General features: G+C 34.9%; 2 protein-coding genes across 4 annotated transcripts in view; one reads left to right on the top strand and one right to left on the bottom strand.

Moving 5' to 3' along the window:
- Nucleotides 1-2,105: 2,105 nt before the first annotated feature.
- LOC134246744 (uncharacterized) lies at nucleotides 2,106-8,579 on the bottom strand. Of its 2 annotated transcripts, none has more exons than XM_062729103.1 (5): nucleotides 8,336-8,579; nucleotides 5,533-6,975; nucleotides 5,281-5,431; nucleotides 4,456-4,594; nucleotides 2,106-3,305 (listed from the first exon to the last, which is right to left on the bottom strand). In XM_062729103.1, the coding sequence occupies exons 2-5, from the start codon at nucleotides 6,966-6,968 to the stop codon at nucleotides 2,590-2,592; spliced, it is 2,442 nt and encodes an 813-aa protein (XP_062585087.1). In that variant the 5' UTR covers nucleotides 6,969-6,975; nucleotides 8,336-8,579; the 3' UTR covers nucleotides 2,106-2,589. The 2 variants fall into 2 exon arrangements, with proteins under 2 accessions (XP_062585087.1, XP_062585086.1); XM_062729102.1 differs by lacking the exon at nucleotides 8,336-8,579 and adding an exon at nucleotides 8,023-8,159.
- A 1,048-nt stretch (nucleotides 8,580-9,627) lies between these two features.
- LOC134246745 (uncharacterized) overlaps nucleotides 9,628-17,704 on the top strand; it is a 35,795-nt gene continuing 27,718 nt past the window's right edge. The window contains exon 1 of one of the 2 annotated variants that reach the window (XM_062729112.1): nucleotides 9,628-9,652. In XM_062729112.1, coding sequence (XP_062585096.1) covers nucleotides 9,643-9,652 — 10 coding nt within the window. In that variant the 5' untranslated portion in view covers nucleotides 9,628-9,642. Of the gene's footprint in view, nucleotides 9,653-11,745; nucleotides 12,481-17,704 lie in introns of those variants that run through there. The other variant, XM_062729109.1, reaches the window with a different exon arrangement.

The following is a 17,704-nucleotide window of genomic DNA, read 5'->3' on the forward strand; positions in this document are numbered from 1 at the left end:
CATTTGCAGATGATAATTGCAAATTAAAAAAAGGAAGTTATATAAGACAAATTAAAATAATTGCGCTTATTATAAAGTGTTATACTGTGCAACAATATTCGAGAAGTGAAGTAAATCAGATGTGGATACTTTAAAATTCCAAGGAGAATTTGAAATCACAAACTTACCAAAATTAATAACATAAAAAATTAACGACTTTTCTAATCTGTATACAACCATTCACTACGATAAACTAAAATTCAGGCTGTTTGAAATCATCGACAGCTAATTTTTCAATAAAAAATGGAACTTAATTTACTTACCTTTGTTATCGCAAAATTATTTTGTTAAAACATTCTGATTTCACACACGAGTGCCGTAGAGTTCATGTTACAAAGATGCTCGAGTTTCTGATTTTATTTTGCAGAATTTATTCAAAATCTTGTAAATGAGAAGAAAACACTTGTTGTGGACTTCAGTTCGATATTTAGATGTATCGACGACGTATTATTAATTAACAATAGTTATTTCCATACTTAAGTCGATACGATACATCCTGTTGAGCTTGAGATAAAAGATACCCCCGAGTCTGACACATCTGTTTCATACTTGGAAATTTTACTTGAAAAAGATGTTAATTGTAATCTAGCAACCGAGCTCTATGATAAACGTTATGACTTTAACATTTCTATCGTCAACTTCCCTTACTTATGCAGCAATATACCTTCATCATCTGTATACGGAGTTTATATCTCGGTTGATTCGATATGCAAGAACAAGCTCCATTCTCATTTTTTATTTTGCTACATTGACTGTTTATTGATAAAGAAAGTACATGAAGACTACTAAGTAAAATTAAATAATTTGTATATGAATTGTATGTAAATCTATATACTGTTTTAGGCACCAACTCATACCTAGTATAATATATTACAGCAATAAGTATGAACACTAGTGCTAATGTCTCAGATACATAATTTATAGTTACATGTATAAATCGTTACAATTTGCATAAAGCTTATAATCTTCTCAATAAATAAACAAATAGTTTAAATAGATAAATAAATAAATAAATAAATATCGTCATAAAAAATCATACATACATAATTGACGTAAGAAAGGAAGACATTACAAACTTAAAAGAAATAAATTTAGATATTCTGCATCAGTTTTCAGAAATAGCAGCAGTGCAGAATGATTTTCAAGTTCTATTACTGATACAAGCATTTCACTTAATTAACATGCGTAATCATCTCTTGAGTCCTATACATAATCAAATACATTGTAATAATAAAACCTAATTTAAATATGACTTGCTCATCTACAACCTCTATACAATAACATAAAAAGTTTTGTGTGCTTTTTACGTACATACTTCTAAAACATTTGAAAAGTAATTGATAGATAAATATCTTTCAAAATTTAATTTATAAGAATATTTATTATTCCTTGATATAAAAGAGTATTATAAAGTTATGTTAAAATACATCTAATCAAACGTATGACATTGTGCATATATAGCAGAGCAAAATACTCAGGTTTGTTTGGGACATTCATTCGAAGTACATACATGTACATGTAATTAATTAAGGGATCATCGTCTAGTTTGTTGGGTACTCCTGGCCCAGGATATTAACGACAGTTGGAAATGGTATAATTTTCATAACGGGTGACTTAAAATATAAGTTAAATCTAGCCTCCTTAACGATAGTTGAAAATGGTATAATTATCATAACGGGTGACACTATCGATGATGTCTCTTGTATACCCAACAAACCAGACAGTGATTCCTTATATTTCCATTTCAATGTGAAATAAAATTATAAAATCAGATTTTAAATATGTTGTCCAATATTGAAGTTACACGAGGCCTCCCATGCCAATTTCAATTTTTACATTCCGTTAGAATTATTATGAAACATATGGAGATAAAGAACAGTATTCAAAATCAAAAGTCTATAAAACAATAAAAAATAGGAACAGGGCAAACACGGACCTCCAGAACATCAGAGGTGGGATCAGGTGCCACGGAGGAGTGAGCATCCCCTGCCGGCCACATCCGCCATGTGCTCCTCAATAATTAATCAACTCAACTAACTTTCAAAGAGTTATTAGAGAAAACAAACAGAAATGGAAATATGTACTAGAATGGAATAATCAGGTAAATATAATACACCGAAATATCAGAGGTTTTGTTATTATCAATCATCAATGTATCTCAAATATTAAGTAACAAAATGGCTACAACATTGTAATCGATTATAGCTAGAGTAATGGATAAATACAGTGTACTTTACAAATTATTAATAGTTTTTAAGTGAAAAGATAAAATTAATTTTAACTTTTACTGTTAATCATACTAGAATATATTCATGCATGTTTTGTCATCATCGGCGCAAACCACGGCCAAAATGAAGTACAATCCTCTCTCATTCTAGAAGGAGAGAGCTATATGCCGACTCCGAACCGTGGCTTGAGACGATGGTTTGTCATCGTATTAACAAAAAATACGTAAAATATTGAAGTAAAAAAGGTAGATATATTAAAGTCATTCTAATTTATATCAGTTGCACATTGAGATATTCAAAGACTGTTATTGTTTAAGTCAGTTTAGCCGCCACATCCACCACATGCCCCACAACTTCCGCAGGATCCGCCACAGCCTCCACAACCACCACAACCTCCACATCCGGCTGTGTCCGGGATATCTGTCTGGTTATCTCCAACTGCTCCGTTTTCGACCGGCGTTTCCTCTGCAGCTGGCCGAATTTCCTCTGTTGGATCCGCATTATTTTCTCCTGTTGGTGCCTCATCTGCCGTGGCTTCCATAACATCAATAGGATCCAAAGCATACATGTATCCCACGCCATTTTGGTCGGTTTTAGATCCAGAAGCTCCTTCTGCTCCATGTTTTCTATATATATACTGATTATTAGGTGTTTTTTCTACGTATCCTGCTGCAACGACAAGTCCGAGGTCTTCCGATGGCAAATGTTTTATTTCCTTCGTGCCTCTAATAGGTGTCCCGGATATTGCAGTCGCACCTTCTCCTTCCGGTGTCAGAGGTCTTGGCTGACATAGTACGTGCAACAAAGCCACACCAAATGCTAACGCTAGATTTTCTGCTATCTCATTCTTCTCAGATGCTATCTGAATGACGCCATGTTGTAAGTCAACATCAGTCTCGTGAAGGTGAAATTTGAACACGTTTTCCAGATAAGGTAGGGCCAATTCACTCCAACTATTACGTGTGCACTTGAAGAACCGAATACTTAATGTTCCTGGACTGCCAGGAACGCCCTTTCTTCCCTTCCGGTGTTTTCCGCCTGTCAAAATAAACAAGAATTTAAGAAGTTAACGTCACATCACGGTTGACCGTAGTATGCATGAAAACACAGCCTTTATGAAGGATTGATGCAGGAATTCAACCTACGGTTGACTTAGAAAAAGACATACTCCATCTTAAGGCTACATCCTATCTCATGATGACAGATCATTGTCTCATGTAGTCTTCAATTCCGAGCTTTCCATTCTGATGTCTATGGTTTTACATTTGTGACCGGGTTCACAGGTGCGTGAAATTCAGTCTTTATATCGGGTCTCAATAGCTCAGTGGTTAGAGCGTTGGCACGGTACGCCAGAGGCCCTGGGTTCGATTTGTTTTTTTCACCACCTGTGATATTTGGCGCCCAACGTACAAAACCCATTGTTCCCTTGGAATATGCTTCATGCATTTCCTTAACTCCTAGAATTCGAGGACGAATTTCTACGAAGAGGGGGAATATGTCACCGTGTTCACAGGTGCATGAAATTCAGTCAATAGTCAATACTGGATAGCTAAGTGGTTAGAGCGCTGGCACGGTACGCCAGAGACCCTGGGTTAGAGTCCCGGCTGAGACTTGAATTTTCACCACCTGTGACACATTTAACCCCGGTAGTTGATATATACTGTCTTAAGTCTTAAAATGTCATGAGGTAATTTTCAAGAAATGAATTACATGTATTGGTTTACAATAATGAGGCTTGACCAAGGACATTTTAGGGAATATATTTGAAAAGAAAAAAAAATCTCTAGAAACGAAATACAATGTACATGTAACAGGCACGTAGCATCGTTTTTGAAAGTGGGGAGACCAGCCAGTGATTTTTTTTTATTACCTGTAAAAGTTGAAAAGCAAAAAAAAAAAAAAAGAAAAAAGGAAAATGCCCAAACTCGAAAATCCTATTTCGGGGGGGGGGGGGGGCAACATTATTCAATGCCAATTTCCTTTCACTTCCAATTTTTTTTCCATACAATACTACATTTCCTTGATGTCACTTTATTGTGGTTAGAAGTGGGGGGGGGAAGCCCCCCCCCCCCCCCCCCCCCGTTGCTACGTGCCTGTATTATTTGAATTTAAGGACATGGGCGTTAGCTTGTAGCCTTGTACCCTGGGACATAACATTTGTAAAAGTTAGATTCGAGGAAATGTTTACCTGGCACACCTGACTTGCCCCTCCTGAATCCCGTCCATTGTCCCGTCAGTATCCCCCAATCCCCCTCCTTATTCTTGATCAGAAGAGACCGCTGTCCAGAGAGGGGAACGATGGTTGGAAAGCTTCTTGGCTCAGCCACCTTAAAAATTTATGATATTAAGCGCCGTGTATTTTAAACCTTTATTTACTTTTTTATTTGTTCATTTGCAGGAGATTCTAAATTTGACGATCAACAAGGTATTTGAGCTATGCGGATCACGTGACAAGATGTAACTTGACAAGGTTATTTGATCTATGTGATTCACGTGACGAAATATTACTCACTTCAGATGACAAGATTATTTGATCTGTTTGGTTCACATAACGAAATCTTACTTACTTCAGATGACAAGGGAATTTGATTTGTGTGGATCACTGGCGACATGTTACTTACTTCAGATAACAAAATTAATGTATTTGATCCGTGTTTATCACGTGACGAGTTGTTACTTATTTCAGTTTGATTCGTGCTGATCACGTGACATGTTACTTACTTGATCTGTGTGGATAACGTGACGAGATGTTACTTATTTTTTGATCTGTGCTGATCACGTGACATCATGTTACTTATTTCAGATGATGTTATTTGAGCTAAGCGGATCACGTGACGAAATCTTATTTACTTCAGATGTCAAGGATATTTGATTCGTGTGGATCACGTGACGACATGTTAATTACTTCTTTGATCCGTGCTGATCACGTGACGATATGTTACATGTACTTCCTTCAGATGACAAGGGTATTTTATCCGTGCGGATCATGTAACGATATGTTAAATGTACTTACTTCAGATGACAAAGGTAATTGATCTGTGCTGATCACGTGAGCTACAGCCGCCATTCTGTCGTGATAAAACACCTGAATGGCTGACATCAAAAGAGGAAGGCTGTGGATTACTCGACAAGTAAAGGTCAAATCACCATTATGATTCACAAACCTAAAGAGAATGTATATAAATTTAATAATGTGCAATCATTAATAAAAACAGCATAATCAGATACGCGTATATGTTGTATAAAGATAAACTTAGATTTATACTTGTGTGTTGCAACGATGCACTGGTTGTCCTTTCCAGTTGGTAACCTGGGTAACGGAATTGGTCCCCACATTTGTTTCACATGTTCAGGCATGATACATATTCTGTTGTCGTAATTTCCGTTTTTCAGGAAAAGGAGACATGGTCCTGTTTTCGGAATCAATTTTACTGAAGCCTTGAGCTGGATACGAATGTTTTGTTCCTCATCTATAGTCAGTGTTTCAGAAATCTCCGTATCGTTTTCAGCAGATGCATTCTCAACGTAGCTAAGCATCTGCAAAACACACTGTCCTAATTGTTCATAAGTAGACACACAGAGGGGTTTGTGAATTTGAAGAAGTGTGAATTTAATCGTGTTATACAATTTTGTGTCAAATGTAAAATTTATTTTTTTCTTCTTGTCCCATTTCCTGTTTGGTCCCTTAAGAGCACCAATTTGAGGCCCTTCTTTATCGTTTGCCAAAAATTGTATCTTGATTTTGAATTTTCTCAACTCTTCTGGAAGTCCTTCAATTTCTACGCAATCCAGTTGAATATTTGCAGTCTTGGTTGAGAACTTCCGAACTTCCTCTGTGTTAGGCGGATTTAAAGCGTCATAGGGTGGGTCCCCGCGGAACATAGCCCCCGCCTTTGAAAAATTTTCTTTGAAGATTTCTTTCCAAAGCTCTCTTGTTTTCTCATCTGCCTTGTTCAACTTTGACCCAGGAGATCTATCAATCACAGAGTCGTCATGGTTAAAAAGCTTACCCAGAACATTCTCTGTATCTTGTTTGTAACATAACGGATGTAGTTGATGCGCATGCCAAACAATATCCATATCGTAACATGGAACCAGAAATACCCCTGGATTTTTCAATTTCAAATAAAGCATTTTCTGATATCGATCTACTGCCTGTTGTAGGTATTTCCTGTCCTTGAAATGTGGTAAGGACACTTGATAATTAAAGACACGCTGGCGCTGAGCAGCCGCCATGATGTCGTATGAAATTTTACTTTCAAATTCTGGAATAACTTCCGGAATATTTTCCAAATCAAACGGAACATCCGGATACTTTTCGTTCCAAAGATTCTTGGAAACAATTATTTCTTTATCCCTCTCTGCAGTAGAAAAAACCTTGTGATCGACTGTATGACCAAACATTTCCTGACATGCCTCTTCGTAATTGAGGGGAGACAACAAATGACAGTGCCATACCCATTCGATATCTAATGGGGCTGGCAGAACTTTGTCTTCATTTCCTGCCGCTAGAGGGAGCCAGTAAGTTTCGTATCGATGTAGTGCAGACTGGATGAACTTTTTGTCAAAGAATTTACTATCGTTTTCAATAAGATGAATAAAATCCAATTCTTTGAGTGCTGCTTCCACCAAATTAAGACCAAATGTTATTTTTTCGTTAAAATTTTCCTCACTTATTTCGGAGATGTCTTCTTCCGCCATATTTGATCTGTAAAATTTTTAGATATACAACAAAACAGTTATAAAACTATGTTGTTTTTATCTCTTAATTATCTGTTTACAAACCAGACAAAAAGTTGAAAAGCATAATGCCTGTGGAAAAAAAAAAAATAAAAAAAGCTTTGAAAATATATGTTCACTTGTAAGAGATAGGAAGAGATGTAAACTCTAGAAAGCAGCTGAAGAGTCAGGCAAACTGGCATTAATTTAATTATCCAAAACTTCGTGAGATCAATAATGAATATGGAGAATAAATGAGATACAAATTAAACGAATTAAGCAAACGCTGGTGATTTATGGATCATTAAAAAGGCCGAGGCCGCAGAAATACATCAAGCTATACATCTTGGGGTGTATGTGGGTACACATTTCTATTAGGTTTGCTATGTACAAGTGTATATATAAACGAATATATTTTGAATTGTGTCTAGGTTGGGATCTAAGGAACTTTTATAATTACAGTATTAGAAATGTTAAAAGGGAAGTGAAATTATAAACGTCAATTAACAAGAACCTCTGCAAGTGAGTATGCATATTGTAAGAATAACTTTTCTTGTAGCTAAACTCTAAATATTAAGAGAGAGAGAGAGAGAGAGAGAGAGAGAGAGAGAGAGAGAGAGAGAGAGAGAGAGAGAGAGAAATGGGTTTTTCAGATCTTTTGCAGATACCGCTATTCAACATTACGCATCTCGGCATTAATAACCCCTGAGTTTGCTTTTGCTGTGTGCTATCGTTTACATCTTTCTCCGCGTAGTTTATTGGATCAGCGATGCCTCTGTCAATTTTATACACTTCGGGCACTCGGGGAAATGTAAATAACACGGAAAATTTCATTTCCAGTCCGACCATCTGACGCAAAATCGTTACCACACTCTGGCCGCACCGGTCACTCGGTGACCAATTTGGAAAAAAAAAAGGATCAATGAATTTAAAGAATGTCGAAGCAGTGAACAATTTAAATCAAAGACAACAGTGGCAAAAAAGACTATATATATAAAATCTGTGAGGAATAGTTTCTGAAAGTAAATTAACTTACTTATGCCTTATCCTTCCTTTTTCAATTTTGCATGAATATAATCCTGTATACATGTAAATATCATCTCAAACATCATGATACACTCAAGGCTAATTAAATGAAACATCCTTTTTACAAAAGCAACTGTGTTAATTATGTGCATCTTTCACTTAAGTGGTTGAAAGTAGTTTTAGCTTATCCTGCTTCTACAATAACATTTATTTAAATTTCCCGATGCAGTATATAAATTGATCAAATTTATTCTCCTAACCATGGTAAAACAAACAAATAAAAGAGACAACAACCAATTAATTGGAATCAATTATTGTATTACCTGTTGATGAATTCTGACCGGAAGCAGACACTACACTGTGACGTCACAATCTTTCTGCAGCTAATAGTGCATCATGTACATTGTCGTGACTGGCACCACTTGCTTGTAACAGATTGGAATTTTAGGAATATTTCTTCCGTCAGGGAGCCGTGAATATGATCAATAACAACCAGTATAGGCTAATAAGCCAGGAATAGCTAGCGAGGCGAGCAGCGTCAGATCTGCATTGCTTCACTCGTCTTATCTTGGAAAATACTTTACTTCTCCCCTTCACGGCTCTTCGGAGTTCCTGATGCAACGGAAATTTTATCTAAAATAAGTTAACACGTGGCAGAGAGAGAGAGAAAGAGAGAGAGAGAGAGAGAGAGAGAGAGGATTTTATTCAATTATTTGAATGCACCGCAGCACGTATTCTTGACATATATTTATGTATGCCAAAATGAAAAATAAATCGGTTTATTTGAAAGTTTAAAAAATAACTTCATATTTTTCTTGGTTGTAACCGAGATTTATACATACATGTATATATACGGACAGAGTAAAAAGTCGACATTTACTGAATAGGATTATCCAAAAAAAGTCAGAAACCAGAATGAACCCTTCTATGGACTTTAATTTTTTTTTTATAATTCGTGCTTTTTAAAAACACAAAACCAGTCGCCTGGGAGGCGCGCAATGTTTAGAGCGTTCTCTCGAGCCACTGAGTAAAAAATCCTTATGTCGCGGGTTCGAATCCCCCTGCGGAATGTGGAGGCAGGTCCTGGATGAGACAGTATAAACCAATATAGTTGTAGTTGTATACGAAAATAACTGTCTGTAAGCATTCCACAATATTGGCGTGTGTTTCCGAAAGAGAATTTGAACTAGAATTGTTAAGGATGACCGATTCGACCTTTTCTCCTGCGTTGTGCATATTGGTAAATTTCCTAAACTACCTTTCCCGCCGAGTTTTACACCCTGTGTCAATTAATTCCATAGTAACGCATGGCGGGAAAAGTGGCGTGCAGCTGAATGCACAGTACCAAATAGACACGTAAAGCCACGGGCATCCTATTTTCCTTTTTTTTCTTTTGCGTTTCAACGTTTTTAAAAAGCCTGTCTAACACACTTTGTGTATATATGTAGTACTCGCTTTTAGTACTCAACACATCCACGTTGATTGCAAAATTTATAGGTACATCCAAAGCACGACTTGATGTAGGTGACAATTGATGCGCGTGTTAACAAGGACAAATCGAGGATAAACTCAATAGGCCCTGAACCAAATTCTACTTGGTGGATGGGAAAACTAACTTTACATTGTAATCATGATTACAGGTATTTATTTTGGTTCTACGTGGATTTCTTTAAGTGAGAACATTTATTGAACTTATTTTATATTGAACCCTAGTTTTAAGTTTGTGCCTTTTTTCAGGTAAGGTTCTTGACAAGTGTAGTTATTAGTTATAGGATTTTATTTTAAGCATAATTTTAAATTTTCACATAAATTCGGATTAACACTTTTTTATAAAATAGAATTATTTGGGTGCTTGAAAAAAGTCCCATCCACATAATCTGCAGTAAATCGGTTTTGTTATTATAATATTTTTGAAATATCATAAATATTCATGTATGATTATATCAATTGTATTCTTATATAAATATATGTACAACACAAAAAATGCAAATTACTTTTTAATGAATATTTACATGCACTTCGATTGAAATATTGGGTCAAGTACAAAATAAGACGAAAATGGTCCCATCCACATAATCTGCAGTAAATCGGTTTTGTTATTATAATATTTTTGAAAGATCATAAATATTCATGTATGATTATATCAATTGTATTGTTATATAAATATATGTACAAAATAAAAAATGCAAATTACTTTTTAATGAATATTTACAAGCACTTCGATTGAAATATTTTAGTATAATAAAAACCAAGAATAGATCTAAAATAACAACACAAACTTTAATTTTATTTTACAATTTGACAGGTCGACAGGTAGACAGGTCGACAGGTTGACAGGTCGACAGGACGACAGGTCGACAGTTTTTTTTTTTTTTCATAATTCAATGTATATTTATTTAGTTATATCACTACAAGTATCATCTTAAGGGTGGGGGGGGGTGTCACTCATATCATAAGATACATGTAACTGTACATTGAATGCCTAAAAGTGTAATTTCCATTCTCTTTTTATATGCACAATGTCTGATAACAGTTAGATGTATACATCTCCATTTGACAATCCAAACCTATGACGACATGTTGACAGGTCAAGGGAATTACATATTTAAATAAACATGTCTACCTGTCTACCTGTCGACCTGTCAACCTGTCTACCTTGAACCTGTCTACATGTGACCTGATATAGACCTGTCAACCTGTTAAGCAAACATAGTAACATTTGTTTGAACAGATAATCTTTTAAATTAATTTATATGCAAGATTAAATATCTTGTTTTGTACATTTATAATCCATTTGATATAATAATTGGTTGACGACATAGAATGCAATAAAGAATGCAATCGGTTGGTATAATTCACCAACAATGGCTCTAAATATTCATTAAAATAGCATACATTTAATTCATATACAAAATATGCTAATTTATATTGTTTTGTACATTTATGAATATAAATGAATATGCAAAAATATATATTATTACGAGGAAAAAAATGGAACTATTTTCGTCTTATAATGTACTTGAGCCGGAAATTTTAATATAATGTCTGTTTCCCCCTTCTCGACTCAGGGTAAAATTTTTGGGTAGTTAGGTAGGTGGAAAAATCTTTTTTGAGAAAATTACAAAATATTTGTTGGTCAAGAGAGGGCAACCAAACTATTTTTAAAGATGGTCTTAGGCTTCATATTTTAAATATTTATTCATTCACACGTCCTTTCTTTGGATAACAATGTTTTTGGTATCTTGACCTTGGAGTTAGACTTGCAGTTGAGAAACTTTTACCCTCTTCAAAAGCTGCAATACGAGAGCGTTACAATTGTCGTGTTTTTCAAACACAACTTTTTCTTCTTTTCTTTTTTTTTTTAACTGAAAAAACCTAATCTTCACAAGCTTGCCATTTGTATTTCAAGAAATTGTTCTCAAGTAAATTCTATATAAATAAAAGTAGCAGAACAAATATACATGTATGCATCTGGATTGAACTGAAGTATTTTTGCTTTGATGGAATTTTTTTTTTTTAAATTATTCGTATTAATTATATTTTGAAAACGTCTCCGTTTTTCGTAAATGGTCCAAGTTTTATTCCGGATTATCTTTCTTGACCTTGTATTCGTATAAGGGACAAACGATTGATTCCCACGCATCTCTGAAGAGTGGCAATTGCTTGATTAGCCTCAGGTTTTGAATCCTCCAATAATGAAATTACGGACATCCCAAAAAAACCTGGTAGATTGTCTTTACTGTCTTAGAACTACTAGCAGGAAATCGTTAAAACGCAGAAAAGCACTAACATGATTGGATTACATTTGATGTGTATTCACAAATTTCGAGAATTTTTGTGAGAACAATAGCCAGACAAAATGATTTTTTATGTCTTGACTATCTGTCAGCTATGGATTCTAAATTGTCACAGCAGCAAGCTAGCATCGTTTAGTAGTCGGAGCGATGTTGCGATAAAAGCCTTAGAAGTGATAATAAGAAAATCAACATCTCACACGCTGTTATATGCTTACATACGTATACCTGTACGTGTTGTACATGCCTTGTCATACTACTGACTGTAGTATTTACATTACACCAGGCTCTACCGTTACGAGTCATCCTGGAAAATTATAGATGTCACTTAACAAAGAAGTCAGGGTGCCCGGGAAATGTTATGGTGCCAGCCCCCAGTTTTGTATATCGGAGTACTTTTATCAATGAGATTTAAGAGTGATATGTCATAAGAGGTACTTCCGCTATCAGATGAAGAATTCTTCTTCTTGGACGACATCCTTAATGAAGACTGAATCCTCTTAAACAAATCAGATTGCTATGTTTGTGTGTATGTGTCGACTTTTCCTGGAGTTTTCTATAATTTTCTAATTAACATTGGAACCGGTATCACTACCTCTCCGGAATGTTAAAGTGGGTGCAAGTTGTTAATGCCAAAGTTAAGTCCAAAATATGGAAGTCTAAGGCTCTAAACAGTAAGTACTGATATTGAACAAGTTTGTGGTTGCGAAAATCCCCATGACGTCAGACGTATAATACATGTATTTGAAGTCGATTGTTATTGTAAGTGTTTGTTCAGAAAGTCACCGAAAACAAAGATATCTTTTATGATTCTATTTTTGATAGAAGCTAAAGCTTGCTACTTTGATTCTTGCTGGGTGTGAACAATATCTAAGAAACACTGTATGAAGTGCGGAATATCAGTTATGCACAGCAGGTTACTTATAATTAGTTATAAAAATCAGACACGCATATAAATATGCACATGTTTTAGAGAAAATTGTTTCTTGTTTGAATTTCGTGGTTCGTATTACTTTGTTTTTTATACGTAGTCTGACTACGGAATGTTTCGTTTATACCTGAGGTAGGTGAAGGACATTTATACCGAGGGTCAAGGCTAATTATCAACAAAATCTATCAACTGAAAAAAAACATCTCTAAAATATATGTACAAAACAAAATATAATTGAGATGTGTTCGTGAAATACTGATGCTCCCATATGGAAGTCAAACTCCAAGGTCAAGGGATAAAAAAAGTAACCCAAAGAAAGGTCTTGTTCTCAATGAATATACCTGTGAAATATGAAAGCCCAATGCAAGCTCTAGCCATGAAAAAGTAAGGGTCAGGGTTGAAGTTATTTAAATGTGGGTCAAACTCAAAGTCAAGGTTGAAAGGTCAAATTAAAGATATACAGGAGAAGGCCGTATTATTAAATATATATGTGAAATCTTAAGCCCTCGAACGGTTACCAATTGTTCAAAAGTTATGACCAAATTTAATAATTTTTTTAATGTAGGTTAAAGATCAAGGTCAAAAGGTCAATTTTTTTTATATTCAAAGAAAAGCCTTGCTTCATGGAATAAACTTGTAGATTATGAAGGACCTAGTTCTAACTGTTCAAAAATTATATTCAATATGATAATTAATTTTTTTTTCAAAGTGCGTCAAACTTAAAATTCAAAGTCAAAAGGTCAAAAATATTTAATTCTTGGAAAGGTCATATCACAATGAATATACAATTAGGTAAAGTATGAAGTAGCAAAAACTGTCTAAAAATAATAACCAAGGTAAAAGTTGGGAAAATTCTTGCAAAATTGGATGGGACTTCAAGATCACGAGGTCAACTTTTTTGGTACCTAAGGGAAGGCCTTCTCACATTAAATGCTCTAGGTACAATGTGCAATATAAGAGCCATAGCATTGCTTTGAATTAATTAAGTACTCTAAAAACACTATTTTTCCAGCCATCTTTTATTTACGTTTAGTTAGTTTAAAATTTTATACAACGCAAAACTAAAAGTACTGTGAGTACTGAGCTCACTAAATGATACCCCCGCCTCCCATATGATTATTACTACAAAGTTTTTTTTTTGCTGTGGGATACCCATCTTTTAACCGCAACTCCTCTTAAACCACTAAATGAAATTTAATCTTTCTAACATAGTGTCATTGTGACTTCCTATTTTACTTTTTTGAGGTTTCAAGTAGCAAAACATGGACACTGCCATTCTTTCTGTAATATTGAAGGTTACCAATCTCTTATCTGCAACTCCTCCTATACCAAAAAGTAAAATTTAATGGTACTTACAAGGATTCTTTATTACATAATGTAATTGTGCACCTCCTATTTTACTTTTTTGATCTGACACTTATTTTGGGTCTACCAGACCAAAACATTGATTTTGCCATTATAACCATATGGGAGGCGGGGTATCATTTAGTGAGCTCACTGATCACAACACCTCTAGTTCTTTTTAAGATCAGAACAAACATTTTAACTTAATTCGTCTGAAAGTTTTCTTCATCCTCGGTGCTCGATGCAAAAACAGGTCTTTGGCAATGTGTGGAAGTATGCAACAAAGATAAGGCAATGTCTACCAAGCAAACGTCGAGCAGACTAAGTAAATTGGTCGATTCCATCACATACATACTCAACAATGACAACAAAACCGTCTTTTCTGCTTTCCCAGATTCAGGATTCAGTTGTACTCAAACGCCTACCAATACCTTAGTATTTACAATACCAAAGCACAATGACTGATTCTTGTGAATTTTCTCATTTGAACCAATTTGAAAGATTTAGTTTGAGCCTTACAGATGAATTAATAATTACCGTATAATTGTCCGCAGCCTGTAAACTTCACATAGATTTAGTGTCTTCTACGGTACAGGACAAATGTAAACATGCTACATGTAGTTACTTATTAACTAATGGGTATAATGAAAACTAGAAGTTCTAGATGAGCAGTGAGCCCACAAAATGATTTCCCCGCCTCCCATATGGTTGTAATGGCAAAGTCCATGTTTTGCTCTGAGAGACCCAAAATAAATGTCAGATCAAAAAATAAAATAGGAGGTGCACATTGGCATTATGTAATAAAGAATCTTTGAACATATAATTAAATTTTATTCAATGGTATATATAGGAGGAGTAGTTATGTTTTCATGTAATGTCGCGTCGTGCTTTCCATAGTTTGGTGCCTGCATTTCTCAATGATAAAATGTAGTAAGCCATGTATTAATGCATTAATCATTATACCCCCCGCTTGAAAAGCGGGAGGGTATATAGTAATCGTTAATTCCGTCCGTCCGTCCGTCTGTTACGCTTTGGGGTACCCATCTCTTATCCGCAACTCCTCTCATACCACTGAAGGAAATTTAATGAAACTTTCACAGAATCTTTATTACATATTGCCATTGTGCACCTCCTATTTTACTTTTTGATCTGACATATTTTTTGGATTTTCCAGAGCAAAACATGGACACCATTTTATTCATATGGGAGGCGGGGGGTATCATTTAGTGAGCTCTTTGCTCACAGTACCTCTAGTTTTTTTAAAAATTGCTTGAAAAAGCATGGAATAATATATACCAAGGGAAATTGATTACTAAAGGCAGACTGATACAAGACCAGGACGATACTGTAATTTACACTTTGGTATGGTTTTTTCCAGCAATTTTCTCTCAGAAAATGCCTCCAAAATCAATTGTTGGTCCTGTTGTACACGATAAATTTCATTATCTAATATACGTAAACCTTTCCATGATCAAACCCTATATTTATAAAATCATAGTTGATTTAAAAAACTGTAATAGAAGGGGAAAGTTTTGTTGAGGCAGAAAGCTTGATGCAATCTTCCAGAAGCTCAAATTCAGAATGTCAGTTGAATCCATACTTTATTGGGATGCTTAAAAACTAATTCTACTACTAAATATGACCTAACTGCAGTCCACCCAATATTTGTATATTTGATGCCAAGCTTCAAAACTTATACAGTACTATAAGTATATTTACCTAATAGGGCGGTTTTAAACTTTGACTTTCAGCATAAAAAATTCGCATCCAACGTCCATGTTGGGGTTTTGTTAAAAAACACGCCTTGAACACTGTTGAAAGGTAAAGAGAATAGTAGTAAAATATATGGTTAATTAATAAATGTAATGGTTGAAGCAGGGGAACGCACACTGCCCAGAGTTGGCGACAATATAGCGTTGCCGTAAATTGAAGGTTTTTACGATGATTGGATCGGAAGCGACCGGAAGTAATGACGACGAACGAAAGTCGCGTCCTGGATAGTAATTATCATCTGTAATCTCTGAAAGTTCCACATTGATATCTTTTTACCGTTCTTGAGATTATCCATGGACAAAATGTCATTTCGTGACGGCGGACATAACGTGATGGCGGACAAAACGTGACTCAACAGTAGTTCTCTCAATGTCTAGAACTCATTTAAACATTTTTACAATTTGTATTTTAAGCACTACAAATGTATTCTTAAAAATTTTAATGCCCTGTATTCAATATTTTGCAAAAATCTATGATTATTACATGTAATTTTGTGCAACGTAAAGAAATGATTTTATTTTAAATTGAACGAATCAACATCAATTTTTTAGTTTTTTCAAATAGAAATTTCTGATTTTCCTTAGTTTTAACAATAATTGGATGTGATTTGGTTGAATTTTTATAGGTATATACTCCGAGACAATAAAACCTATGTTTTTTATGGGTGGTTTTGTTAGATTATGACTTATTCAAGATTTTGAAAAATAAACAGTTTGACAGAAAATTCTGAAAGTACGGGCCATAAAACTTAAACGAGCTCACTTTTGATCTCAATCTCACTTTTAGCACAGGAATTACTAGTAGAAAAGAAAGTGAGACTGGGATCAAAATTGAGTTCATCTAGCTTTTATCCCCCCCCCCGCAGGAACTGATTTTGCATCGGCACATTATTCAATATATATAACTTGCGTTACCCTCTTGTATACATTACTGCAAATGTCATAACCATATTATAGTGTATGCTAAAGCTGTATGTACCGGAGAAAAACTTTTAAGATTTCTGCAAAAGAAACAATAAGTATATCATAAACACATCTCTTTCAGACGGATTTCATATGAATTGTACATAGCACTTGACTTTAAAACCTTTAATGATTTATGTGGGTGAGCTTCCATTTATCCGTCAAATATGAAATCTCATCCTATTCCATGCACCACTGTCCAATCAAATTGAATACAAAATCATCCCGATAGGGAAATCTGATTTTTTTCCGAGTTGACGTCCGAAGTCCTTAACAAAAGAGCGATGTTGTGCTTTACATAAACGATTGTATTTTCAATATTTGTAAAAGGGCTCCAGGACATCCTAGCTCAAATCGATACTTCAATTTGTTTAACATATACGAGTAGTCTGTGCAATCTACGTTTGAGTAATACGTGGAACTTTCTTTCTTTCTTTCTCTCTCTCTCTCTCTCTCTCTCTCTCTCTCTCCAGCAGATATAATAACAGATTTATGAAAAATTAAGAGCAATGTTGTTAATTGATATAAAAATTATTCAAATAAATGTTTATAAAGTTGAGAAAAGCTACATGTATCTTTCATAAATGCGAGAGACATAAGTGTATATGGTTTACTAGAGGTGGATGGGGGTAACGTCATATTTTTAATCACTGGCGGATTTAGAGGGGGCAGGGATTATCCCCCCTTGTACCGAAAATATGCATAAGATTTGATAAATCATTTTTTTCTGATCAAAATTTGTCTGTCGTCGTTGTCGTTGGTGTTGGCGTCGTCGTTGTCGTAAACTTTTTACATTTTCATCTTCTTCTCAAGAAACGATGGGCCAATTTCAACCAAACTTGCCACAAAGTATCCTTGGGTAAAGGGGATTCAAGTTTGTTCAAATGA

Source organism: Saccostrea cucullata, unplaced genomic scaffold, assembly GCF_032062105.1.
Source record: "Saccostrea cucullata isolate Sc308-1 unplaced genomic scaffold, CSIRO_AGI_Scuc_v1 ctg159, whole genome shotgun sequence".
Lineage (NCBI taxonomy): Eukaryota > Metazoa > Mollusca > Bivalvia > Ostreida > Ostreidae > Saccostrea > Saccostrea cuccullata.